At 44.4% G+C, this 26,607-nt stretch overlaps 1 protein-coding gene across 1 annotated transcript in view; it reads left to right on the forward strand.

The window, feature by feature from the left end:
• Window positions 1–9,292: 9,292 nt before the first annotated feature.
• Window positions 9,293–26,607, forward strand: part of DMBX1 (diencephalon/mesencephalon homeobox 1) — an 18,934-nt gene continuing 1,619 nt past the window's right edge. Inside the window, exons 1-4 of the mRNA XM_077450728.1 lie at window positions 9,293–9,411; window positions 22,859–23,023; window positions 23,654–23,832; window positions 25,281–25,635. Of these exons, the coding sequence (XP_077306854.1) occupies window positions 22,870–23,023; window positions 23,654–23,832; window positions 25,281–25,635 (688 nt within the window). The 5' untranslated portion in view covers window positions 9,293–9,411; window positions 22,859–22,869. The remainder of the gene's footprint in view (window positions 9,412–22,858; window positions 23,024–23,653; window positions 23,833–25,280; window positions 25,636–26,607) is intronic.

Consider the following 26,607-nt stretch of genomic DNA (forward strand, 5'->3'; position numbering starts at 1 on the left):
GCTGCTAACAAAGCAAACAGAATATTGGCAATAAAAAGGGGATCAACTCCAGAGATAAAACGATAATTCTCCCCTCTACAAGACTCTGGTCCGGCCACACCTGGAGTATACTGTCCAGTTCTGGGCACCAGTCCTCAGGAAGGATGTACTGGAAATGGAGCGACTACAAAGAAGGGCAACAAAGCTAATAAAGGGTCTGGAGGATATTAGTTATGAGGAAAGGTTGCGAGCACAGAACTTATTATTTCTGGAGAAGAGACGCTTGAGAGGGGAGATTTCAATATACAAATACTGTACTGGTGACCCCATAATAGGGAGAAAACTTTTTTGCAGAAGTGAGTTTAATAAGACTCGTGGCCACTCATTAAAATTAGAAGAAAAGAGGTTTAACCTTAAACTACGTAGAGGGTTCTTTACTGTAAGAGCGGAAAGGATGTGGAATTCCCTTCCACAGGCGGTGGTCTCAGCGGGGGGCATTGATAGTTTCAAAAAACTATTAGATAAGCACCTTGAAAACCTCAACATACAGGGATATACAATGCAATACTATGTAACTATGTATGATGTATAAGGCTCTGTAGGTGAGAGTCTGGAATATGTATGATGTATAAAGCTCTATAGGTGAGTGTCTGGAACGTATATGATGTCTAGAGCTCTATAGGTGAGTGTCTGGAACATGTATGATGTATAAAGCTCTATAGGTGAGTGTCTGGAACATGCATGATATATAAAGCTCTATAGGTGAGTGTCCGGAACATGCATGATGTATAAAGCTCTATAGGTGAGTGTCCGGAACATGTATGATGTATAAAGCTCTATAGGTGAGTGTCCGGAACATGTATGATGTATAAAGCTCTATAGGTGAGTGTCTGGAACATGTATGATGTATAAAGCTCTATAGCTGAGTGTCCGGAACATGTATGATGTATAAAGCTCTATAGGTGAGTGTCTGGAACATGTATGATGTATAAAGCTCTATAGGTGAGTGTGTGGAACATGTATGATGTATAAAGCTCTATAGGTGAGTGTCCGGAACATGTGTGATGTATAAAGCTCTATAGGTGAGTGTGTGGAACATGTATGATGTATAAAGCTCTATAGGTGAGTGTCTGGAACATGTATGATGTATAAAGCTCTATAGGTGAGTGTCCGGAACATGTATGATGTATAAAGCTCTATAGGTGAGTGTCCGGAACATGTATGATGTATAACGCTCTATAGGTAAGTGTCTGTAATGTGTATGATTTATAAAGCTCTATAGGTGAGTGTCTGGAACATGTATGATGTATAAAGCTCTATAGGTGAGTGTCTGGAACATGTATGATGTATAAAGCTCTATAGGTGAGTGTCCGGAACATGTGTGATGTATAAAGCTCTATAGGTGAGCGTCCGGAACATGTATGATGTATAAAGCTCTATAGGTGAGTGTCCGGAACATGTATGATGTATAAAGCTCTATAGGTGAGTGTGTGGAACATGTATGATGTATAAAGCTCTATAGGTGAGTGTCTGGAACATGTATGATGTATAAAGCTCTATAGGTGAGTGTCTGGAACATGTATGATGTATAAAGCTCTATAGGTGAGTGTCCGGAACATGTATGATGTATAAAGCTCTATAGGTGAGTGTGTGGAACATGTATGATGTATAAAGCTCTATAGGTGAGTGTCTGGAACATGTATGATGTATAAAGCTCTATAGGTGAGTGTCTGGAACATGTATGATGTATAAAGCTCTATAGGTGAGTGTCCGAAACATGTGTGATGTATAAAGCTCTATAGGTGAGCGTCCGGAACATGTATGATGTATAAAGCTCTAGGTGAGAGTCTCTGGAACATCCACCATGTTTTATTTTACAGGTACTTTATAGTTTCTATATTGTATACTCTGAGTATAGATCTATGTTGGGCACGTCTGACTCCATTTCCTGTTGTCCGGCTCGCTACCTCTGCTGGAAGTCTGTTCCAAGCATCAGCTACTCTTTTGGAAATATTACTCTCGACCTTCCTCCCGGTCCCTCCGGTTAGTGGTGGGATTGGTGTTCAGGTGAGTTTGGCGGTGCTCCTCCCGGTGAACGATCGGCCAGGTCTGAACACAAAGAAGCTGATTAGTTGGAGCTCATAACGTGTCCCGGAGATGCTTCCGGCAAATTGCTTTGTTATTCTTGTCAGAGAAGGTCCCCGGGAAGCAGTCACTCTCACCCCATATATCACAATGATTAATTGCCCCTAAATGAGCAGATGCTGGACGACCCTTCAATCTGACCGAAGAAAGCCAAATCACTTTCGCTAAAACCGCCGCAAACAAGGCGAGTATACCGTATACTAATATATACATAAACACCACCACTGTATATAGCATCCTAATATGCAGTATATAGATCATCGTACAATGCTCTCACCTTATATATACAATATATACAAAGTCCTGACACCGGCACTGTATACAGCAGAAACGATGATACTAGATATTCTGTATACTGTAATTATATATATATACTGTATATATCACACTGTCCCTTACATTATATATCATCCTGTGCAAGAATATATATATATATATATATATATATATATATATATATATACACACACAGTATATACATCCCCATACAGCACTGTGCTGCCTATATTATTCTCCATATACCAGCCATTGACAGGCCTGACCCTGGAGGCCATCGGTGATGAGATGTAGAGGGATTGTCTTCTTCATGTCTTGGTGTGAGAAGACATCTATTTCACCTTCGATAGATATGGAGAATGTCTCAGACACGATGGTTGCCCAACCCCCCCCCCCCCCCCCATACAGAAGATTATAAATGGGATCTCTGTCATCTGTAACACGTCTTCCATCTAAATGGTGGGAAGTCTCGCCTGGTTGGTATCATCGTGTGCACCGCACTGAACGCAGACCGCAGACATCAGACAGAAATTGATTGGCTGACGCGTCCAAGGTGAAGGCGATGGGGCCACCTCCATGTTCCTAGAAATATTAAGAAGTTTATTCCACCTTTCCTACTGTGTTATATATTACATCAATACTTAGGGCAGCCTTTCTCAACCTTTTCAACACAGAGGAACCCTTTAAATAGTTCTCCGGTCTCGGGGAACCCCCTTCTAAAAATTAGAAATTTACAACTCATGATACATCGGAGTGATGGTCAGTGGGAAGAACGGTCCTCACACTTGTGGTCATTGGGAAGAATTACCCCCTTACATATAGCTAAAAAGATCAATGGTGTGAGTGGGAAATTATCGGAGAGGCAGAAATTGCCCAATGATGAAGGAACCCCTACAACCTCTGGAGGAACCCTGGTTGAGAATCACTTATTTAGGATGACATGGTGGCAAAGGTCCACGACCAACCCAATCCTCTCCCTGGCAGGATCGCAGGCGTCTTCTCCCCAGAAGCTCCTCCCTCACTGTTTAAATTTTGCACCATGCACAGCCGCATCATTTGCAGGAATCTGAATAAACTACAAGTCCCATCAGCCACTGCAGCCGATGGGCCAGTTATCAATGGAACAGAATAACAGTGCTCACCACACTATTCCATTGACAATTCCTTTAGGCCCTGACGGTACCTAGCTCGAAAAGAGTTTGCAGGATCCAGAGCATTGCACCACCATCAAGTCATTGCCTCTGCAATGGTTTGAGGGCTTCTATGTAGAAAATATGAAATCCACATTTTTCTCCTGCAGACACGGGTGCATGTATTATTTTGTTTGCCAAAATATGGAGTTAGCCATGAATCTGTGCAGGATACAATGGGGACTCAAGACCCTCCATTCTGGAGGGAAGATTATTGCCCCCGTGTCAGGGAGATGTGTCCTAGTCCAGGTCATGGTTCCTTCTGTCTAAATCCAGGTCATGGGTCCTTCTGGGTCTTTATGTCCCAGTCTAGGTGATAGGTCTTTATGTCCCAGTCTAGGTCATGGGTCCTTCAGTCCCAGTCCATATCAATGATCCTACTGTCCCAGTCCAAAACATGGGTTTTTCAGTCCCAGACAAGATCATGGGTCCTTCTGTCCCAGTTCAGAACATGAGCCCTTCAGTCCCAGTCCAGATCATGGATATTTCTGTCTAAATCCAGGTCATGGGTCCTTCTGGGTCTTTATGTCTCAGTCTAGGTCAGTGATGGCGAACCTTGGCACCCCAGATGTTTTGGAACTACATTTCCCATGATGCTCATGCACTCTTCAGTGTACATGAGCATCATGGGAAATGTAGTTCCAAAACATCTGGGGTGCCAAGGTTCGCCATCACTGGCCTAGGTGATAGATCTTTATGTCCCAGTCTAGGTCATGGGTCCTTCAGTCCCAGTCCAGATCAATGATCCTTCTGTCCCAGTCCAAAACATGGGGTTTTCAGTCCCAGACAAGATCATGGATCCTTCTGTCCCAGTTCAGAACATGGGCCCTTCAGTCCCAATCCAGATAATGGATCTTTCTGTCCCAGTCCAGGTAATGAGTTCCTCTATCCTACTCTGGGTCATTGATCCTTCTGTCCTACTCTAGGTCATGTGTCCCTCTGTCCCAGTCCAGGTCATGGGTCTTTCTGTTCCAGTCAAGATAATGGATCCTTCTGTCTCAGTCCAGGGCATGGGTCCTTCTGTCCTACTCTAGGTCATGGGTCCTTCTGTCCTACTCTAGGTCATAGGTCCTTCTATTGAAGTCCAGATCATGGGTCCTTCAGTCCCAGTCGAGGTCACGGATCCTTCCGTCCTAATCCAGGTCATGGGTCCTTCTGTCCCAGTCTGGGTCATGGGTCCTTCTGTCCCAGTCTGGGTCATGGGTCCTTCTGTCCCAGTACAGGTCATGGGTCCTTCTGCCCCAGTACAAGTCATGGGTCCTTCTGTCCCAGTCTGGGTCATGGGTCCTTCTGTCCCAGTCTGGGTCATGGGTCCTTCTGTCCCTGTACAGGTCATGGGTCCTTCTGCCTCAGTACAAGTCATGGGTCCTTCTGTCCCAGTACAGGTCATGGGTCCTTCTGCCCCAGTACAAGTCATGGGTCCTTCTGTCCCAGTACAGGTCATGGGTCCTTCTGTCCCAGTACAGGTCATGGGTCCTTCTGCCCCAGTACAAGTCATGGGTCCTTCTGTCCCAGTCTGGGTCATGGGTACTTCTGTCCCAGTCTGGGTCATGGGTCCTTCTGTCCCTGTACAGGTCATGGGTCCTTCTGCCTCAGTACAAGTCATGGGTCCTTCTGTCCCAGTACAGGTCATGGGTCCTTCTGCCCCAGTACAAGTCATGGGTCCTTCTGTCCCAGTACAGGTCATGGGTCCTTCTGTCCCAGTACAAGTCATGGGTCCTTCTGTCCCAGTCCGGGTCATGGGTCCTTCTGTCCCAGTACAAGTCATGGGTCCTTCTGTCCTACTCTAGTTCATGGGTCCTTCTGTCCCAGCCCAGGCCATGGATCCTCCAACATATACTGACCTAAACCCAAACAAAATGTTATTTCTTCCAATAAAATCTATATACCCTGTTTCCCCTAAAATAAGACCTAGCGTGAGTGTCGGTGATGGCTGCAATATAAGCCCTACCCCCCAAATAAGCCCCACCCTCTTTCCCCCGAAAATAAGCCCTACCCTGAGAATAAGACCTAGAAGGACTTTAACTAGGGCTTATTTGGGGGTAGGGCTTATATTACAGCCATTGTCGACAATCACGCTAGGTCTTATTTTAGGGGAAACAGGGTAAGATCGCATGTAATGTGCAAGTGCTTGCATATAATACCAACGCTCATCATCCACTGTGAACATGCATAGCCTATGGTCAAGATAGAGAAATGAGGTTGACGCGTTTCACCGGGTTTCCCCTCTTCCTCAGGACCCTTTATCTCTTGAACAAGTGCAAACAATCAGAAGAATAGTAAATATTTTGTTTACAATGCCTTTAACTGCTTGCTGACTAGCCGCCGTCATTATACTGCTGTGGGTTGGCATGGCTGCGCAAACTGCTGTAGGTGTACATTGGTCGTTTTAAGAGCTACAGGGGCGCGCTTGTGCCTGCGGCATGATGCCGGAGGCGCGACCCGCAATCGCACCTCAGAGAGCCAGGACGAGGATCTTTCAATCTAAACAGACAGATCCCCGTTCTGTCAGGGAAATAGAGAGAGATCTGCTGTTCCTAGTAATCAGGAACAGCGATCTCTCTCCTTTTCCAGTCAGTCAGTCCCCCCCACAGTTAGAAACACCTCCTAGGGAACACTTAACCCCCTGATCGCCCCCTAGTGTTAACCCCTTCCCTGCCAGTGACATTTATATAGTAATCAGTGGCTATTTTTAGCTCTGATCGCTGTATAAATGACAATGGTCCCAAAAAAAGTGTCAAAAGTGTCAGATCTGTCCGCCGCAATGTTGCAGTCCTGCTAAAAATCGCTGATCACCGACATTACTAGTAAAAAAAAAATTATAATAACAATGCCATAAATATATCCCCTATTTTGTAGATGCTATAATCTTTTACACAAACCAATCAATAAACGCGTATTGCGTTTTTTTTTTTTACCAAAAATATGTAGAAGAATACGCATCGGCCTAAACTGATGAAGAAATTTGTTTTTTTAACATTTTTGGGGGTATTTATTATAGCAAAAAGTAAAAAATATTATGTTATATTTCCAAAAATGTCGCTCTTTTTTTTTGTTTATAGCGCAAAAAATAAAAACTGCAGAGGCGATCAAATACCACCAAAAGAAATCTCTATTTGCGGGGAAAAAAGGACGTCAATTTTGTTTGTGTACAACGTCTCACGACCGCGCAATTGTCAGTTAAAGTGACGCAGTTCCGGATCGCAAAAAATGGCCTGGTCGGGAAGGGGGGTAAATCCTTCTTGAAGTGGTTAATAAGGTCAATTTTTTTTTTATAATCACCAAACCTGATATAAATGTATAACTATGAATATATAACAGACCCAGGAGAGAGAAATACATGTAATGTTTTATAGATTTATTTGTATAATTAAATATAAGTATATATGTAAATATAATGACCTCATCGCAGCGATCGATCCGATTCCACCACACATGGAGGGGGCAATGATGGCAATAAAGCAAAAATGTTATAAATGTTTCTGCATCTTTGTGTTCATTGGAGGGGGGGAGGGGGGCTTCAAGCCCTATGACTTACAATTTTTGCTATATATGAAATAAGAATGATACCCCCTTCCCCCCCCCCCCCCCCCCACACACACACAATCCTCCCCCACACATATCTAACAAATCCCTCATTATCACATATTCATATTTATCACTCAACATTATTATTATTATTATTATTATTATTATTGCTGTACAATTAGAATTCTCCAGCAGATGACATCACACACAATATACAGATTGTGATCGGTCGGTGGGTCGGAGTACCGCCATCTTTTCCTATAAAAAGTAAGCAGATCCCTCACCCCGATCCGGGTCACCTGTTTATGGGGGGGGGGGGGGGGGGTGATATTCCGGATATAAGAAAAGAGTTTCTGTAGCAGAAAAGAAACTTCTAAACAATCACATTGTGCGATACAAAGTATCAAATCATCTGATTACAAAATATCATCTTCCTAGACTCATTATACAGCAATCGCCCTCATCATCCCGCTCATCATCACCCTCATCATCACCCTCATCATCCTCATTATCCTCATCATCATCCTCACCATCCTCCTCATCCCCCTCATCACCCCCCTCATCCTCATTATCCTCATCATCCTCCTCCTCCTCATCATCATCCTCACCATCCTCCTCATCCCCCTCCTCCTCTTCATCATCCTCACCCCCTCATTATCCTCATCATCATCCTCCTCCTCCTCCTCATCCCCCATCATCCTCATTATCCTCATCATCCCCCTCATCATCCCCCTCCTCCTCTTCATCATCCTCACCCCCTCATTATCCTCATCATCCTCCTCCTCATCCCCCTTCATCCTCATTATCCTCATCATCCCCCTCATCATCCTCATCATCCTCCTCCTCATCATCCTCATCCTCCTCATCATCATCCTCACCATCCTCCTCATACCTCTCATCATCCTCCTCATCTCCCTCATCATTCTCATCACCCCCCTCATCATCCTCATCATCCTCCTCATCCCCCTCCTCCTCCTCATCATCTTCATTATCCTCATCATCCTCCTCCTCCTCATCCCCCTCCTCCTCATCATCATCCTGACCATCCTCCTCATCCCCCATCATCCTCATTATCCTCCTCATCCTCCTCACCCCCCTCATTATCCTCCCCATCCTCCTCCTCATCATCCTCATCCCTCTCCCCCTCCTCACCATCCTCCTCATTCCCCTCATTATCCTCATCATCCTCATCCATCCCCCCTCCTCCTCACCCCCCCTCCTCATCATCCTCCTCATCCCCCTCATCATCCTCCTTATTATCCCCATCATCATCATCCTCTTAGTCTTATCCTCATCATCACCATCATCGTCCTCCCCCCTCCTCATTATCATCACCATCATCCTCCTCACCCTCACTATCAACATTCTCCTCATGATCATCATCATCATCCTCATCCTCATCATCATCATCACCAACCTCCCCTCCTCCTCGCCATCCTCCTCATTATCATCCTCCCCTTCCTCATCATCATCATCCTCCTTATCATTATTATTATCATCATCCCTCTCCAATTCTGCTATTATTATTATAATCAGTCCTATAGCGGAGTATGGGGGGGGGGGGGGGGATATGTATTATTATTATTATTTTATTTTTATTATTAATTAATTACTTCTAATAATAGTAATAACAATAATAATGGGTCCGGGTGAAGACGGACACAGACGGACGATGTGGAGGGATCGGTGATCGGTCAGTCGGTGTCTCTCTATCAGTCAGAGGTTTTTGTTCCTCTTGCATCTAAGCGCTGAGAAAATGCAGGTGATCGTCCGATCTGATCTCATACATGAAGAGATGGAGGACAGCAAGTCTCCACCGATCCCCCCCATGCGTTAATCTCCGATGTGTGTGGAGGATTGTGAAGATAATAATTGTAATAGATGTAATCATTATTGTATGGCCGATGTGTGGAGGATTGCGGAGATACTAATAATATACTATAGACTATTCTGTAAATAATAATTGTATGGACGATAATAATTGTACAGATGGGTCTGGAGATAATGGCATGGAGAATGTAAGAGGATAAATATTGTTTGGGGATAATGATTGTATGGACGATGTCTGGAGATTATAATGGAGATAATTGTGCAGCGGGTGAAGTGAGTCTCCCTTCCTCTGTCGGGCCTCCTCAGTCCTCTGAACAGGTCGATGTGATTGACAGCTGGGAGGACCAATCAGGGGGCGAAGTCTGACTTAAAAAGTCTTCTGGAGTCCAACCCCCATCTACATGTCTGAGGACCGACCGACCGGAGGAGACACACAGCCCGAACCCCAGGAGCTGACACTCAGGTAGGACTCCGCTATATGTCCTCCTCATCATCATCCTCACTACTATCCTCCTCCTCATCATCCTCCTCCTCATTCTTCTCCTCATTGTCGGAGGATTTCTTCTCTCTGATGAAATTCTCTTTTTTTTTGAGTTCAGGAAGAAAATTCATCAACAAAAATCCGATAATAAAATATCATATCGTACGATTATAATTATAATAATCGATCTATAAGATCCCTTATCGGCAGATTTCCCGAACTTTTCACACAAATGGAAAAAATAAAAGTTTCTTTTCAGAGGAGAAACATCGTCCCGAATTATAGATAGAGAAATATCGGCGATAAGATGCGATAAATTCACAGCGGAGAAAATCCGACTGTAGGAGAAATCATATCGATCAGAAATACTAATATCGGGTGTAATTATTATGATGAGATAATATCGGTGTCATTGTTGTTACTGTATATTATCGATCTAATCATTTATTAGGAGATAATATCGGTGGTATAATATATACTAACATAGGTGGTATAATTAATAGTAGATAATAATATCGGTGTCATTATTCTTATTGGATGATATAATATGTAATCATTATTAGGAGATAATATCGGAGATAAAAGTTATCGGTTTTGTCTGTGCCGAGTTATTTCTTCTCCTTCTTTCCCGATTTTCCTGTCCGATCTCCTATCGGGGGCTCTGGGGGGGAATATTGTCTTCTTGTCGGATATTATAAAATCTTATAGTCGGTGATGGAAGATTTGGATACACACTGTACAACTTTTGTTGATTGATTTCCTTTTAAGTTTTACCAAAACCACGTAGTGTAGGGCCCGACTGATTGCATACGAATTGAAATTGTTGGGTTTCACCTCCATATTATTATTATTATTATTACTATTACTATTATTATTATTATTATTATTATTATTATTATTATTACTATTATTATTATTATTATTTGCTTTATCGTAAATCTAAAAGAAAAACATCTAAAGAAAATGGTATAGTTGTTTTTATTTCCTCTCTGATTATTATTCTGAAGAGGATGATTGGCTGTGTGTGTGCGGATCTTGTCATGTGATTGCTGAGAATTGGACTTTTTTATATATTACTAATTTATTTTTTATAACAAAAAATAATAATAATAAAAATAAGAAGAAGAATTTGTATAATTATTATTGTAATGAAGAGGAGGAGGATGATTTGATGTGAATCTTTTCATGTGATCGATGATAATTGGACATTAGTATTATTACTATTTCTATTGTTAGTCTTTTTTGATTAATGTAAATTTATTGAATTTTTTTCATACGAAAATGTAATTGTTATTAATATTATTATTAGAAAAAAGAAATAATAGTAATATAAAAGTATTAGATTATAATCAATAACATGAAAGAGACCACACACACACACAAACAATTATCATCATTATAATTACTATAAGAATAATACAAATTATTTATTATTATTGTTATTTAAAATAAAATAATAGAAAAGCCCAATTATCTCCAATTAAAAGAACAGCGCACAGCCAATCCTCATCATCTTCTACAATAAGAATAATGAAAATAATAACAAATTATTATCATTATTATTACTATTATTATTATTATAAATAACAGTATTAACAAAAGTAATAATATTAATAATAATAATAATAATAATAAAAAAAAAAAATTGTATTCTTATTGTAGTGAAGATGATGATGATTGGCTGTGTGCTGTTCTTTTTAATTGGTGATAATTGGGTTTTTCTATTTTATTTTAAATAATAATAATAAATAATTTGTATTATTCTTATAGTAATGATGATTGGGTGTGTTTGGTTCTTTTTATGTGATTGATTATAATCTGACACTTCTATATTAATATTATTATTATTATTATTATTATTATTTCTTTTTTCTAACGATAATTATAATATTACCAATAGAAATAGCAATAATAATATTAAAAATAATAAAAACAACAATAGTAGTAGTAATAATAATAATAATAATGATAATAATAATAATAATAATAATAAATAAATAAAAACAACAATAGTAGTAGTAATTATAATAATATAAAATAGTAATAATAATTCATATAATTTACTTTATCCTGAATGTAATGATGAGGACAATGACGATTGGCCCTCTGAGGTTCTTGTCAGGTGATCGTAATAATTAAACTTTTCAATATTATGTTTTTTATTTCTTTATATAAAATTAAATTTGATGTGATTAGAGATTGCAGAGTCAGCATTCGATATCGGGACAATTTTTGGTTCGGCCTGACGAAGATTTCTCGAATTTCCTTCCCATCCATTTCGTTCTTCGAAACGGTCGCAGAGTTCCGATAAACCAACAAATTTCGGACAAACTGATTTTCCGCGTTCGCCGTTCTTCCTGTGATTGATGGCGAAGTTTCCGCGAAGTCGCCACATCGTCTTCATAAAGTGGTCGCATATCGTCGGCCAAGAAATGTTTTTCATATTTTGGAATGACGGTTTGTCACATTCTTTTTGAGCGTCTTTGTGATTTTTAGCAATCAATTTCATTCGTTCTTCTATTCAAATATTTGTCAGATTGAAGGAAAAAATTGTCCTGTCTGTGGGAGATTTCACAATGAATTCTTTGCAGCAGTGCAGTGAAGTGACGTGTCTGGGAATTGTATTCTGCGCTCGTACGATGTCGGGGCGATCGGTTGTGGCGGACGAGTAGATGATACCTATTAGGTCACCTTCACAATTATGTTGTTCAGTTTGTTGGAGTTTGGAATTTTCTTGAGATCTCATTATCTGCGTGTGTGTGTGGCCACCCATATATACAGTACAGGCATACCCAACTTTTAAGTACACAACAATGGGGGTTTATTTACTAAAGCTGGAAAGTGCAAAATCAGATTCACTTCTGCATAGAAACCAATCAGCTTCCAGGTTTTATTACCAAAGCTTCATTGAACAAGTTTAGGTTAGAAGCTCATTGGTGTCTATGCAGAAGTGAGTCTGATTTTGCACTTTCCAGCTTTAGTAAATAAACCCCATTGTGTACATAAAAATGGGACATGCCTGTATATATACAGGGGACAACCATATATACAGTATATATACAGGGGACAGCCATATATACACAGCAGCCATATATACAGTATTTACAGGAGGCAGCTATATATACAGTATATACAGGGGACAGCCATATATACAGTATATATACAGTGGGCAGCCATATATACAGTATTTACAGGGGGCAGCTATATATACAGTGGGCAGCCATATATAGAGTATATATAGGGGGCAGCCATATATATAGTATTTACAGAGGGGAAGCTATATGTATGTACAGTATTTAAAGGGAACTGCCTTATATACAGTATATATACAAGGGGCAACCATATATACTGTATATACAGGAGACAGCAATATATACAGTATATACGGGGGCAGCAATATATACAATATGTACAGGGGGCAGCCATATATACAGTATATATACAGTGGGCAGCCATATACAGTATTTACAGGGGGCAGCCATATGTACAGTATTTAAAAGGGAAAGCCTTATATACTGTATATATACAGGGGGCAACCATATATACTGTATATATACAGGGGACAGCCATATATACTGTATATACAGGGGACAGCTATATATACAGTATATACAGGGGACAGCCATATATACAGTATATATACAGTGGGCAGCCATATATACAGTATTTACAGGGGGCAGCTATATATACTGTATATATACAGTGGGCAGCCATATATAGAGTATATATAGGGGCAGCCATATATATATATATAGTATTTACAGGGGGAAGCTATATGTATGTACAGTATTTAAAGGGAACTGCCTTATATACAGTATATATACAAGGGACAACCATATATACTGTATATATACAGGAGACAGTAATATATACAGTATATACGGGGGCAGCAATATATACAGTATGTATAGGGGCAGCCATATATACCGTATATATACAGTGGGCAGCCATATACAGTATTTACAGGGGGTAGCCATATATACAGTATATACAGGGGGCAGCCATATGTACAGTATTTAAAGGGGAAAGCCTTATATACTGTATATATACAGGGGACAGCCATATATACTGTATATACAGGGAACAGCCATATATACAGTAGATCTACCATGGGCAGCCATATACAGTATTTACAGCATATACTGTGTGTGTGTGTGTGTGTGTGTGTGTATATATATATATGTATATATACTGTATATATACAGGGGGCAGCCATATATAGAGTATATATACAGGGGACAACCATACAGTATATATATACGGGGGACAGCCATATATACAGTATATGCAGGGGACAGCCATATATACGGTATATGCAGGGGACAGCCATATATACGGTATATGCAGGGGACAGCCATATATACGGTATATATACAAGGGACAGCCATATATATGTATATAGAACGGCCCATCCGATGGTGGCTTTATAATGGCGATGTGACAAGCGGGGTGCCTGGGCTGAACACGTATAAGGATTTAATCCTGGATCTGTACAATTTCTAAGAGGTCTGCTGGCCATGAACAACCCAATCCCACCCAACCCAATGACCGAATCTGATATCCCGGTCAGATGACCCAACCCAATGACCAATCCAATGATGACCCAATCTGACCACCTGATGAGATAATAAGGTGAGGTGATTCGGACTTCCCCAGGAGGGTTGGTCAAAAACGTGATCCCATAAGATGAGATTGATGGGAATTTACATTTCACAGATCAGTTTGAGGGGCCTCGGGCTATGGAAGCACTCCGCGCCTTGAGGGTCATCATGTGACCCATCTCAATTAGTGACTAATCTTTATCCCAATCACACAGCTAACTAGTCAATCCCCCAACAGATAGCTAGTCCTTCTCTACCATCATACAGCTAACTAGATCCCAGTCAATATTCCCATTACACAGATAATTGACCGATATCAATAGGCATTCCCTCCCCCCCATCACACTGCTAACTGGAATGACCTGCTGACAATGGCGGACTGGTGGTTTTTGGATGAATCCTAAAAGGGATGGATGGGTAGATAGATGGGAGGAGGGAAGGATGGAATGGTAGAGGGATGGATAGATGGGTGTTGGTGTAGGGAATGAAGATGGGTATGTTTGTTGAAAGGGATGGATGTGGGGCTAGATGGGAGAGTTGGATGGATGGCTGGATTGGTGGAGGGATGGATGAATAAGCTTAGGGGTGGATGGATAAATGGATAGAGAGGGGAGTATATGGATAGGTTGGGCATGGGTGGACAAATGGAAAATTGAGAGATTGATAGGGGAAGTATAGAGGGTGAGTGGACAGATTTAAGGGGATGAATAGATGGATAGGGGTGTATGGATAGATGGAGGAATGAATTATGGGATGGATGAGGGATTGTTGGGTGGATGAATGGATAGGGAATGCATGGATGGAAGGATGAATGGATCGATGGAGGGATGTATGGAGGGGTGGATGGGGAATTGATGAGGGATAGGGAAATGGATGAAGGAATAGGGCTCGGGAAATAGATAGATGAAGGGATAGATGGAGGGATTAATGAAGAATAGGGGAATGAATAAAGGAGTAGATGTTGTTGATCCTGGTGAATGTAAGGTTGGCCTCCATGTCTGATGTGGGATACTGAATGATTGGATATTCTATTTTTGCAGACCCCCGAACAGGGATTAGAATTGCTTGGGTTCATTGGTTGGGTTGGGTCCGTTGGCTGAATAGGGCCATTGGTCAGATGGGTTTGGTCCATTGGTTGGTTGGGTTGAATGTGTTCGTTGGTCAGTTGGGTTGGGTCTGCTGATTGGTTGGTTTCGTTGATTGGTTGGGTTGGATCTGTTGAGTTGGATCTGTTGGTTGCTAGGGTTGGATCTGTTGGTTGTTTGGGTTGGGTCCGTTGGTTGTTTGGGTTGGATCTGTTGATTGGTTGGATCGGTTGGTTGGTTGGGTTGGATCCATTGGTTGGTTGGGTCCATTGGGTTGGACGGGCAGATCATTTATTTTCTGTTTAATAAAATTTGGAATTGTGGTGTCTCCCGGGGGAAGGACTGTTCGGCAATTTGTTTCCGAGACTCACCCAGAGGGCTGACATGTCACCTGATTAACCCCTTCCCTCTCACTAGCTCATTACTGCCCCTTCCTGGAGTAGCCCTGTATCCCCTAGGTGTGGCGCTGTTGAGGCAGGCTGGTATTGGCCACCTTCAGGCAGAATAAATCCCGGCCATCATTTTAAAAGACTTAGTCAAGGTCTGTTGGTGATGTGATATTGGCACAATCATCGCCAAGCAGATCTGCTGTTTGTAAAATTTAAGGTGGGATGGTCGCCTTTCAAAAACGTTTCTCCAATTTGTTAAAGCCAACTTTGTGAGTCACTAAAAAGTGACAACTCTGTTTCATTTTATGATTGTATTTGTAAAAAATTACAACAAAACCAGTCTATGTGTTATCGGAGCCCATAATAATGGGGGCATTTCTTTTAGAAAGATTCCTGGATCTGTGTACTCCTAGGCTATGTCACAGCTACCCACAGTGCCTGTAGAAATTACCCCACTGTTATTCTGGGCCCTTCTTGGCTTTTCACAATTACCCTTGGGTCTATCACAATTAACCTGGGCCTGCCATAATTACCCCTTGGCTTTTCACAATTACCCCTGGTCCCGTTGCAAAACCCCTGGGCCTAGTTTTTCGGTTCTTGCAGGTGGGACCTCGGTGGTTCTTGCAGGTGGGACCTCGGTGGTTCTTGCAGGTGGGACCTCGGTGGTTCTTGCAGGTGGGACCTCGGTGGTTCTTGCAGGTGGGACCTCGGTGGTTCTTGCAGGTGGGACCTTTTGGGGATCCTCCAACGTTCACTGAACAAGATGAAGGATCCCGTGTGTGTGAATGTGTGGGGGGGGACAGTTTCAGGGTCACCGTTAGGTCAGAACAGAGCAGCGTTGGTGGGTTTGTTTGTTTTTTGCAGAATTTATAACATCCGTTTACTTTCATTCGATTAATTATTTTACATTTTTTTTTACTTTCATTCGATTAATTATTTTACATTTTTTTTTTTACTTTCATCGGACGTTCTGAGATTGACAGATAATTGAAATATCAGATAGAAGGAGACCGATCGCTTCCAGAATCGGCGTACGCTCGCTCTTACGCAGCGCAGGAAATGTCGCCGTTTTAATCATCTGCGTATGGTTTTTCCCTGCCTCAAATCTTCTCCCCGGAGCTCCGGGAAAAGCGAGAGCGGCCACTTGATATTATGCGCGTAATTGATTCGCTCTTCAGCGCTATTTGCAAACATGTATTAGAGACTTAAAGAGCTTTTAATTCTGGCGGGGGGGGGGGGGGGGAGGGGAGGGGGGCGATGAAAACGCTGCGAGTTTTCATTTGTCCCTCCGCCACCGAACATATGAAGTGATTAAAGACTCTCAATAGGCATCAGTCACGCTGCATTAGGCGGGAGAAAGCTAATTATCCCAATTAGGGGTCTGATTTATAATTAATGGAAGGGCCCGGTGATAATTGGATGTTAATGGATCAGAGTTTTTTTTTTGTGTGTCTGGCAATCATCTCCCTTCCCAGAGGCCGCAATGAATGACAATGGCAAAGTCTGATTAGGGCAGAGTTTGATCGGCGCCCCGGGGAGGTTTGTACGCCGTGTGATGATCTGGGGGACGCGGAACATCTGATCCCGGGGTAAGGAGAGGGGGGGGGGGTGCTTCCATCCCAGACAGCCGATTGGTTGGCTCAAACAATTCCACAGAGAAATGTTTTTTATTTAGTAAATGACCCCCTTCAATATTCCTCTCCCCAACGGATGTAAGAAGTATAGGAAAAGAAGAACGGGCCGAATTTTAAGGATTCTCTTCTCGCAATTTTACAGGAAATTTCTATCAACGTTTCTAAACTGAAACCAAAAATGAGATCACATTTACACCTCTCCGTCCAACGCGCTTTTCATAATCGCTGCCCGAGTCTCGTCTTCCTCTCCCGACTTCCAGATATTTATTGCGGAGATTAGTGTCAGATCTCAGCAACCGTCACATATGGAAGGTCCCGGGGGGGGGGCGGGGGCAGGTAATGGGGTCAAATCTTTCATTATCTTTGGTAATATTTCATCCTATAAATAAATGATCACCTACCTACTCATGTTCAGTAATAGGCTTATCTTATTGATAGATATCGGAGATATCGCCGGGTGTGGGAAATGTCAGGGCTCAGGAGAAATAGAGGGGTCGGTCAGGCAGGTGACAGCCAGAGAGGGGGCAGTTTAGAGAGGGGTAGGTTGAAGGGGTCGAAACAGGTACGGATCAATTGGAGAGGAATCAGTTAAACAGGTATAAAAATTGAAAAGGGGGTGGTTGGAGTGGGGTTGGTCAGGGAGATGTCAGTCAAAGAGAAGTCAATCAGAGAGGGTCAGTTAGAAATACGTCAGAGAAGGTCAGTCAAAGAAAAGTCAAACAGGGAGGAGTCAGTCTTAGCCCTTGTACACACGGTCGGAACATTCCGACCACAAAATCCGTCAGATTTTTTCAGATGGATTTTGTCCGAAACTGGAAATCCGTTCGTTCAGAACGTGACGACGTTCGTTCGTTGCGACGGGACTACGTTCAGGCTAGTAGCCACTAGCTTTGGTCTCGTAATTTGATCTGAGCATGCATGGCACTTTGCACGATCGGAATTCTCTACAAATGATCGGACAAAGTCCGATCGGATCATGTTGACGGAAAATTTTATATCAAGCTCTCAAACTTTGTTGGTTGGACATTCTGACGGAAAAAGTCAGATGGAGCCCACACGCGGTCCGATCGGACATTTTCCGTTGGAATTTCCGACCGTGTGTACAAGGGCTTAGAATGTTTGGTAAGGGAGGAGTCAGTTGGAGTGGTCTAATGAGAGAAGAGTCAGTCGGAGAGAGAGGTTGGTCAGGGAGAAACATTGGTCAGGGAGGTGTCAGAATGGGTCAATCAGAGAAGGTCAGTTGGAGAAGGTTTGGTCACGAAGGTATCAGTTGAAATAGGTCCATCAGACGGGGTCCATCAGAGAGAGCCAGTTGGAATGAGTTGATCAGGTAGGGATAGGTTGGAGAGGGGTCAGTTGAGGAAATCTTGATCAGGAAGGTGTCAATTGAAAAGTCTCAATCAGAGAAGGATTGGATGCAGAATGGTAAGTTTTGGAAGCACTGGTCAGGGAGGTGTCAATCAGAAAAAGGTCAGAGAAGTGTTGATCAGAGAGGATCGTTTGAAGGAATGTTGGTCAAGGAGGTGTTGGTTGGAGTGGGTCAATCAGAGATAGGTCGGTAGAAGAGGGGTCAGTTGAAGAAATGTTGGTCAGAGAGGTATCAGTCTTAGAAGGGTTGGTCAGGGATGTGTCAATCAGAGAATTGTTGGTCAGAGAGGCGTCGGTTTTAAGTAACGTGGTTCAGGGAGGTGTCAGTCAGAGTGGGACAGTCTTAGAAGTGTTAGTCAGGGAGGTGTTGGTTGGAGTGGGTCAATCAGAGAGGTCAGTAGGAGAGGGGGCGGTTGAAGAAATGTGGATCAGGGGTGTCGGTTGGAGTCGGTCGGTCAGGGTGGGATCGGTAGGAGATGGGGTTGGTTGAGGAAATGTGGGTCTGGCAGGGGTCTTTGGAGTGGGTAAGCCAGGGAGGGGTCGGTAGAAGAGGGGTCGGTTGAGGAAATGTGGGTCTGGAAGGGGTCTTTGGAGTGGGTCAGCCAGGGAGGGGTTGGTAGAAGAGGGGTCGGATGAAGAAATGTGGGTCAGGGGGGGGGTCTTTGGAGTGGGTCAGTCAGAGAGGGGTCAGTAGAAGAGGGGTCAGTTGAAGAAACACTGGTCAGCGAGGTGTCAGTCAGAGCTGATTGATCAGACATGGGTTGGTCAGAGACGGGTTAGTCTTGGAAGTGGTGGTCAGAGAGGGGTTGGTTGAAGAAACGTTGGTCAGGGAATTGTCAGTAAGGGTGGGTTGATCAGACATTGGTTGGTCAGAGAGAGGTCAGTCTTAGTCATGTGGGTCAGGGAGATGTCAGCCGGAAAAAAGGTCAAACAACGGAGAAGGCGGACAGGGGGGGGGTGAATATACCAGAAAGTTCTGGAAGCTACCTGGGACCGCTGGCTGCGTCTGGCTGTACAATAGGAAATGTGATGTACCTGATTGCAGGATTAGTGAGAGCTGACAACACAATCAGAGCTGTTGGAAAAAAGACACTTTATAAAATTGAAGAGAAATCTTAGTGATTGTCCTTCCCGGCTGTAATAACACGAGGAGGGAGTATACAGTATTACATTACGGTGGCTTTGTGTGCTGACATTCTGTGTGTGGTCTGACTTACCCGCAGGTGGGCCGCGACCGAGGAGGGAACGCTGCGCCCTCTGAACAATTAGGAGTTGTGTTACTGCTGACAGGTCACCCACCTTCCACCTACCACCGCCTGTCTACTGGTCCTATACCTGTGGTGGGAATATAGCCACCAATATGTGAGAGTAGGAGATCAGCAATATATATGTGCACTGATAACATGTGTATATACAAGTACTGTATATATAACCAGGAGATAGAAATGTGATTATAATACTGTATATATAATGTACATTGTAGATATATACTGTAGGTGGGTGTTTATAATAATAGCTATATAATAGAGGCCTATAGATAAGTGATTATGATTATATTTCTATCTATATGGTTTGTGGGTTGGTACGCCTCATTGGCCTATGTTACAAACCTAAAGACAGTATGGTGTAACAATGCTATAGGCAGTAAGGGGGTCATCATCCTCTGGACAGTGAGGGGTCACCATCATATAGCCAATAAGGGGTCATTATCCTCTGGACAGTGTGGGGTCACCATCCTATAGGCAGTAGGGGGTCATCATCTTCTGGACAGTGTGGGGTCACCATCTTCTAATCAGTATGGGGTTATCATCTTATAGAGAGCATGAGGACTTCATCATACAGACATTATAGGGGTCACCATCCTATAGATAATATGGCGTCACTATCCTATAGATAGTATGGGGTCATCATCCTATAGACCATATGGGGTCACCGTCCTATAGACAGTATTGGTTCACCATCCTATAGACTGTATGGGGTCACCATATTATGGACAGCAGGAGGTCTTCATCATATAGACCGTATGGGGTCACCATCCTATAGATAGTATGGGGGGGGGGGGTCATCATCCTATAGACCATACGGGGTCACTATCCAATAGACAGTATAAAGTCATCATCCTTTGGACAGTAATAGGTCACTATACTATAGACAACAGGAGGTCTTCTTCATCATATAAACAGTATGGGGTCACCATCCTATAGACAGGATGGTCCTCTGAACCATCCTCCACCATCCTATAGACAGTATGGGCTCACTATCCTATAGACAGTATGAAGTAATTATCCTCTGGACAGTATGGGGTCACCATTCTATAGACAGGATGGTCCTCTGAACTATCCTCCACCATCCTCTGGACAGTACAGGGTCCCCATCCTCTGGAAAGTACAGAGTCACCATCCTATAGAAGTCATCATCCTATAGACAGTATGAAGTCATCATCTTTTCGACAGTAAGAGGTCATTATCCTATAGACAACAGGAGGTCTTCATCATATAAACAGTATGGGGTCACCATCCTATAGACAGCATGGTCCTTTAAACCATCCTCCACCATCCTATAGACAGTATGTGGTCACTATCCTCTGGACCGTATGGGGTCACCAGCCTATAGACCGTATGGGGTCACCATCCTATAGACCATATGGGGTCACCATCCCATAGACAGTATGAAGTCATCATCCTATAGACCGTATGGGGTCACCATCCTATAGACCGTATGGGGTCACCATCCTATAGACCGTATGGGGTCACCATCCTATAGACCGTATGGGGTCACCATCCTATAGACCGTATGGGGTCACCATCCTATAGACCGTATGGGGTCACCATCCTATAGACCGTATGGGGTCACCATCCTATAGACCGTATGGGGTCACCATCCCATAGACCGTATGGGGTCACCATCCCATAGACAGTATGAAGTCATCATCCTCTGGACAGTATGGGGTCACCATCCTATAGACCGTATGGGGTTTCATACATAGGCGGTTTCATGGTGGACACGTGGGTATCATGGTGTACACAGGTGGTATCATGGTGGACACAGGTGGTGGTGATATCGGTAAATGAGTTGGCATATTGTCAGTTTCCTGAGCCCGGCAGTTTTATGTTCTGTTATATGAAATATTTTATGATATCAGACCGGCTGAACCCGTTTCTTGGGGCAATTTGCTGGAATAAATCGCTCTTTAATTGATTCTTCACACTGATAAAACAACTCTGAGCGGCTGTGTTTTGTTAGCTGAGAGCGGCGCACATGGTGGATAGGATGTCCTGAGAGGAGAGAGAGAGAGGAGGAGAGGAGGAGGGTGAGAGGAGAGAGGGAAAGTGTCAAAAAGAGAGAGAGAAGAGGAGATGAGAGAGAAATAGGAGAAAAAGAGAAGGAGAGGGGAGTGAGAACAGAGGAAGAGAGGATAGAGGAGAGGAGATGAGAGAGGGGGAGAGAAGACAGAAAGTGAGCCACTGTTAGGGGGTAGAGAGAGTGACGAGAGAGAGAGAGGAGAGAAGGGGAAGAGAGTGAGAGAAGGGAGAGAGATGGGGGGGGGGGGGGGGAATAAAAGGAGAGGAGTGAGGAGAGGGAAGAAGAAGAGGAGAGGAGATAGGGGAGAGAGGGGGTGAGAAAGGGAGTGAGAAAAGGAGAGAGAGGGCAAGGAGAGGGAAGAAGAAGAGAAGGGAGAGGGGAGAAGGGAGAGGGAAGAAGAGGAGAGAGAGGGGGTGAGAAAAGGAGAGAGGGAGAGGAGAGGGAAGAAGAGGGAGAGGAGAGAGGGGGTGGGAAAAGGAGAGAGGGAGAGGAGAGGGAAGAAGAGGGGAGGAGAGAGGGGGTGAGAAAAGGAGAGAGAGAGGGTGAGGAGAGGGAAGGAGAAGAGGAGAGGAGAGAGAGGGGGTGAGAAAAGAAGAGGAGAGGAGAGAGAGGGGGTGAGAAAAGAAGAGGAGAGGAGAGAGAGAGGGGGTGAGAAAAGAAGAGGAGAGGGGAGAGGGAAGAAGAGGAGAGAGAGGAAGTGAGAAAAGGAGAGAGAGGGCGAGGAGAGGGAAGAAGAGGAGAGAAGAGAGGGCGGACAGAAGGTGAGACACCATGGGGGGGGGGGGGGGGATTGAGAGAGAGAGATAGAAAGGAAAGATAGAGAGAAGATATAGAACAGGGGAGGGAAAGGAGATAGAAGGTAGAGAGAGAGGAGAGAGGTGGTGAGCCACCATTGGGCGTAGAGAGGAGAGAGCGATAGAGAGGAGAATATAGAAAACTTCAGTAAATGTAAAGAGAGCGATGACAATCTCATTTCTGGTTTTGTTCCTCTTTGGTGATAATTTTGGTGTTTGGTAAATTCTGACGTTCGATGTGTTGTGTCCCCGTAGGTCCGCTCGCTATGCAGCATTACGGAGTGAACGGATATTCGCTGCACGCAGTCAATTCGCTCAGCGCCATGTACAACCTGCACCAACAAGCAGCGCAGCACGCTCAGCACGCCCCGGATTACCGCCCCTCGGTGCACGCCCTCACCCTGGCCGAGAGACTGGCTGGTAAGAATTATGTGACCTCCAATTTTTAGTGGGAGGAGCGGGTGGGATTGGTTCACTCAGAATAGCGCAGGGGGCGTTTTACCGCCAATAAATATTTCTGCAGGATGATGAGCAATGGGGTATGATGAGGATTGCAGATGGCGGTAACATGGGGACAACCAATAAGGTTCTTCTCTATTTCCTGATATTATACATCTGATTGGTTCCTGTGGGTGACACGTTGTTCTTTACAATAATAGTGAATTTTTTATTTTTCGCACTGACCTAAAATCCTGCGATTTAGCACCGGCGGAAGCTTTCTGTACTGAGAAGTGAGAGGAGACCTTTTACAGCTGATTGGATGTCAATGTTGTCATCTCAGAATTTTACCTCTAAAATATCGAAAATAAAGCCGAAAGGGGATCTCCTCCTTTCATCAGTGCCAAACTGTCCAGTGAAAGCCTTCCAGGTGCAACCGCGTAGGTGTAAGCCCCGCCCACTTTGAGGTCGGGCGAACATTCTATAGTCGGGGACGATCATTTAGAAGCAGACAGTGAAAACAGCATGAGTGATTGAATATGTCTGTGGCTCCGCCCACTTCCTGTAATTAAATTGGCCCTATTTTATCTTCCAACGGCTGTACATTTCAAGACATCATCTTGGAAGCTCGCTATGGCTCTCAGCATCGCAAACAGAGAAGAAGTCGCACTGCATTCACGGCTCAGCAGCTGGAGGCGCTGGAGAAGACGTTTCAGAAGACGCACTACCCAGATGTGGTGATGAGGGAGCGGCTGGCGATGTGCACTAACCTCCCGGAGGCCAGAGTACAGGTACCTACCTCAAGGTTGGCGACACTGGAGGCCAGGGTGCACATGAGGGTTGAGGTCATAATAGGCTATGGTACACGTACCTATCTCAGAGTTGGGTTTATGGAAAGCCAGCGTACAGGAACCTACATCAGGGGTGGGGTAATGGGAGTCAAGGGTACAGATACCTACCTCAGAGGTGGGGTCATGGGGTGCCAGTGCACAGAAATAGGGTCATGGGAGTCACAGGTACCTACCCCAGGGTGGGGTCATGTAAAGCCAAAGTACAGGTACCTTTCTAAGGGGTGGAATCGTGGGAGGCCAGAGTACAGGTGATTACCTCAGGGGTGGGGTGATGGGAGGCCAGTGTACAGGTACCTAGCTCAGGGTGGGGTTATGAGAGGCAAGAATGCAAATACCTACCTCAGGGGTAGGGTCATAGGAGGACAGAGTACAGGTAACTACCTCAGGGATAGTGTCACAGGAGGCCAGAGTACAGGTAATTATGTCAGGAATGGGGTCATGGGAGGCCAGAGTACACGTACCTTCTTCAGGGAGGGGATCAAGGGAGGCCAAAGTACAGGTAACTACCTCAGGGGTGGGGTCATGAGGGGCCAGAATACAAGTACCTTCTTCAAGAGTGGGGTCATGGGAGGTCAGACTACAAGTACCTTCTTCAAGAGTGGGGTCATGGGAAGCCAGAGTACAAGTACCTTCTTCAAGAGTGGGGTCATGGGAAGCCAGAGTACAAGTACCTTCCTCAAGAGTGGGGTCATGGGAAGCCAGAGTACAAGTACCTTCCTCAAGAGTGGGGTCATGGGAAGCCAGAGTACAAGTACCTTCAAGAGTGGGGTCATGGGAGGCCAGAGTACAAGTACCTTCTTCAAGTGTGGGGTCATGGGGGGCCAGAGTACAAGTGCCTTCCTCAAGAGTGGGGTCATGGGGGGCCAGAGTACAAGTACCTTCAAGAGTGGGGTCATGGGAGGCCAGAGTACAAGTACCTTCTTCAAGAGTGGGGTCATGGGAGGCCAGAGTACAAGTACCTTCTTCAAGAGTGGGGTCATGGGGGGCCAGAGTACAAGTACCTTCCTCAAGAGTGAGGTCATGGGGGGCCAGAGAACAAGTACCTTCTTCAAGAGTGGGGTCATGGGGGGCCAGAGTACAAGTACCTTCCTCAAGAGTGAGGTCATGGGAGGCCAGAGTACAAGTACCTTCTTCAAGAGTGGGGTCATGGGGGGCCAGAGTACAAGTACCTTCCTCAAGAGTGAGGTCATGGGGGGCCAGAGTACAAGTACCTTCTTCAAGAGTGGGGTCATGGGGGGCCAGAGTACATGTACCTTCTTCAGGGGTGAGGTCATGGGTTGATAAGAGTCAATACAATATACAATACAATACAATATATCTCGCCAGCAATCTGAGGCCAATAACTGTGATGAACGTTCCTCATTTATAGCGGTTTACTTCCTTTGCAGGTCTGGTTCAAGAACCGAAGAGCCAAGTTCCGCAAGAAGCAGAGGAGTCTCCAGAAAGAGCAGCTGCAGAAACATAAAGACTCAGAGGTCAGCAACACTGACAGCAAGGCGGACCCCGCCCCCGCAGAGCCGACAACTCCCAGCCATGACTCCACCAAACCACATACTTCTCTGAGTGAGGCCAGCGTGGAGCTAAACCTAACCTTGTCAGAGCAATCGGCCAGCGAATCCGCAGCTGAAGACCAAACCGATAAGGAGGAGGAGACCAAAAGTCCGCAAGAAGACACAAAGACGGAGAAACCTCTGATCTCCGACGCCAAAATTCCAAACTATAAGAGAGCAAGTCCCAAAACAGGTCAGTTCCATCTCTGTATGTGGGACCACGCGGTACATGGGGAAGCCTGATGGGGCCACTTGATGCATCTAAATGTGGAGGCTTTAATTTCACATCCTCACACGGGGCGCCATATTAGACGTGTAGGTGGAACAGTAAGATACATGGGCTCAGCTTCATTTTTGGACTTCTGGAAGCGCAGGGGACGTATATGTAAATTAATCTGTATAAAGGAGGATCCTCCATATAGAGGAGGATCACACCCCCCCCCCCCCCCGACTCCTATCTAGGGCCCTTCAATGGTCTCTTCTCAGTAATGTCTACAGATATAGATTCTGAAAAGTCACCATACACAGCAACTTCCACCCTCGCCGTCCAGATCAGGGACTGTGCCCAGGCTGAGAGGAGCATTGTGGGAGGATGATGTCACCATTCTGCAGAAGTAGGGAGGAAATATTTTCCCCAAGGGTCCATTCCAGCTACTGGCAGGTCACAGAGTGAGGGACAGCAGAGGCTGAACCATGTGAGACTGTGATATATTGTTAAATTGGCAGGTCACAGAGTGAGGGAAAGGAAGGGCTAAACTGTGTGAGACTGTGATAGATTTTTACACTAGCAGGTCACAGAGTGAGGGGCAGCGGGGGGCCAAACTGTATGAGACTGATGGATTGTTACACTGGCAGGTCACAGAGTGAGAGACAAATGGGGGTTGAGCTGTTTGCTATACACACATTCTGAGTATAGAGGTTACAGCAGGCAGCCTGGTTTACATATTTGAGCTGGCATCTCAGTCCAGGAAGTAGATGTGTCCCTGGATGATGCCTGAACAAAGATGGCGCTGTCCTTCTGGAGAGAAAAGCAGATAAAGCCATTGTCCTAGATATGTCAGGGAGGTTTAGAACAATTCACGTTGAAGAATGAAGTGAAAGGTTTCCAGTCTGCAGACATGAATAGGAAATGGGCCCCTAGGATGTAGTTGGCTTGGCTGTCTTT

The sequence above is a fragment of the Lithobates pipiens genome, unplaced genomic scaffold, assembly GCF_037356315.1.
Source record: "Lithobates pipiens isolate NorthernLeopardFrog02 unplaced genomic scaffold, aLitPip1_a1.2 Scaffold_23, whole genome shotgun sequence".
Taxonomy (NCBI): domain Eukaryota; kingdom Metazoa; phylum Chordata; class Amphibia; order Anura; family Ranidae; genus Lithobates; species Lithobates pipiens.